Source organism: Lipotes vexillifer, unplaced genomic scaffold, assembly GCF_000442215.2.
Source record: "Lipotes vexillifer unplaced genomic scaffold, Lipotes_vexillifer_v1.1 scaffold782, whole genome shotgun sequence".
Taxonomy (NCBI): domain Eukaryota; kingdom Metazoa; phylum Chordata; class Mammalia; order Artiodactyla; family Lipotidae; genus Lipotes; species Lipotes vexillifer.
The window spans coordinates 377,224-379,443 of record NW_006791339.1 but is presented as its reverse complement, the minus strand read 5'-3'; the positions used below and the strand labels follow the sequence as shown (position 1 = coordinate 379,443).

Sequence of the window (2,220 nt, the reverse complement as noted above, 5' to 3'; positions counted from 1 at the left end):
CCCGGACCTCGGAAGAGCAAATCGCGTTTCAGGCTGACAGTCGGCATGGCGACTGCGCGGCGACCTGGCCTGGGCGCGGCGAGCTGGCCGGGGCTTGGCGACCGAGGCGTGTAGGACCCGGCCCCTTTCGTCGGGCTGTCTTGAATATCGCCAGTCTTCTTCCAAAAGCTCCGCCTCTCTTTTCTCATCTGAAAGCAGGTAAATTGCCACCACTAACCTCAGTAAATCTAGTTTCGTTGGATGAATAAATTATAGGCTGAAAAGGGAGACAGAATCGGATAAAATGGGCTAGGATTTGATGGGCAATAAAATGAACAGCCCGCGAAAGCCCTCACGCCTCCAACACACTACGGACGGAGGACGCCAAGCTAGGGGGGCGGGGCGACGGGAGAGTGCGTAAGGGGACGGGACCTCGTGGTGGAGAATCGATCCACCTGGGTTGGGGGTGAGCCTGTGAGTAGGCGGGGTCTGAGGCGGCCTGGAGAGAAGGATGTGCAAAACCAAGTAGTGGGAGCGAGAGAAACTGTTAGTAGATCTGCTTTTATCTTATTCCTCGATCTCCTACACCTTGCTACGTGTTAACAACTGTGCTTTTTTGAACCTTACAGTAGCACTATTAGGGAGGCTTCCTTAGAAACGTCTTTTTAAAAGAGGAAACAGACTGACATTTACTCGTTCTGTACTGGCAGATGCTGGGCTCAATCCTCTGCCAGCCTTAGCAGATTTCCTTCTAACAACCCTCAGTGTAATAGGCAGAATAACAACCCACAAATATATCAAGCCCTAATCCCCAGAACCTGTAAATGTTACCTTAAATGGAAACAGTCTTTAAAGATTAAGTTAAAGATTTCCAGATGGAGCGACTCTTCTGGATTATCAAAATGAGCCACTAATATGTATAAAATGGATAACTAATAAGAACCTGCTGTATAAAATAAATAAAATTCAAAAAAATAAAATTAAAAAAATAAAATAAAATTACCAATTCAAAAATAAGGGGGAGGGCCTAAATGCAATCACATGTATCTTTATAAGAGGAAGTTAGAGGGAGATTTGAGAAAAACAGAAGAGGGAAGGCAGTGTAACCACTGGAGCAGAGATTGGAGTGATGCAGCCACAAACCAAGGAATGCCAGCAACCACCAGAAACTGCAGAGGCAAGAAAGGATTCTCTCCTAGCTTTCTGGAGCAGTCCTGTCGTGTCTCTGGACACACTGACTTGAGCTCAGTGAAACTGATTTTGGACTTCTGACCCCAGGAGCTGTGAGAGAATAAATTTCTTTGTTTTAAGCCACCAAGTTTGTGGAAATGTTACAGCAGCCATGGGGGACTAATACACCAGGATAGGTGCTACCATTATTCTCATTTTACAAATGGTAAAACTGAGGCCCACTCTGAGTCACCCAACTCAGAAGGCAGAGCTGACACAGTTCCACGAGGGAGCGTTGCCCTTATCCTCTCTATACTGTATAGTAAGGGCCCCAAGGCCGTTCAGGTGAGGGGACATAAGCTGGGAGGGATTTAGGTCTCTCTGACTGCCATTCAAGCAGTTTTTTACTATATTAACTTCCCTCTATGGCTGCAGGCAATCCCTCCCCAGTATGCATCATAATAGATTGGCAGAGGCCACATCAATGGCAAACATCTCCAATGCCAAATAAAATTCTCTGCTCTCAAACTGGTACTCAGTGAAAAATGAATCAATGGATAAAGGACTTCCTGAATTATTGCATGCTGACCTTCTCTCCTTTGGGCACCCCAAGATGTTCTGTGACCTTTAACCTCAGTTTCCTTACCTGTAAAGTAGAGATGATAATAATGTACATCTTAAAGAATTATTGTAAGGATTAGAAATAATACTTATAAATGACAATCATAGTTCTTGTGTCTTAAGTCCTGGAAATTGGGCATTGTCATTATTGTTATCTTCCTAGTCAGTTTCTTGCTATTCTCAGACTACGCAGAGGCATTCTGTTCCCATCTCCCAAATGCCACAACTCACCTATCCTGCTTTTTATCCTTGCACACGCACAGGTACCCTGTACGTTCTCTATGACTAGCTAAACTGTTAGGATAACCTAATGGAAAAGGGAAAACTAGGCCACAAATGGCATTGGCTGACAGATAAGGAAGATATTTGGAAAACGTTGAAATAGTATATCACAAAATGTAGATATGTGCTTCCCTTGTCTAATTTTAGAGCCAGCCTGAGAGCAGGAAT

At 44.5% G+C, this 2,220-nt stretch overlaps 1 protein-coding gene across 1 annotated transcript in view; it reads right to left on the bottom strand.

Moving 5' to 3' along the window:
- The window catches only part of FARSB (phenylalanyl-tRNA synthetase subunit beta), a 67,118-nt gene extending 67,071 nt beyond the window's left edge, over nucleotides 1-47 (bottom strand). The window contains exon 1 of the mRNA XM_007464336.1: nucleotides 8-47. Within this exon, the coding sequence (XP_007464398.1) occupies nucleotides 8-47 (40 nt within the window). The remainder of the gene's footprint in view (nucleotides 1-7) is intronic.
- Nucleotides 48-2,220: the final 2,173 nt, after the last annotated feature.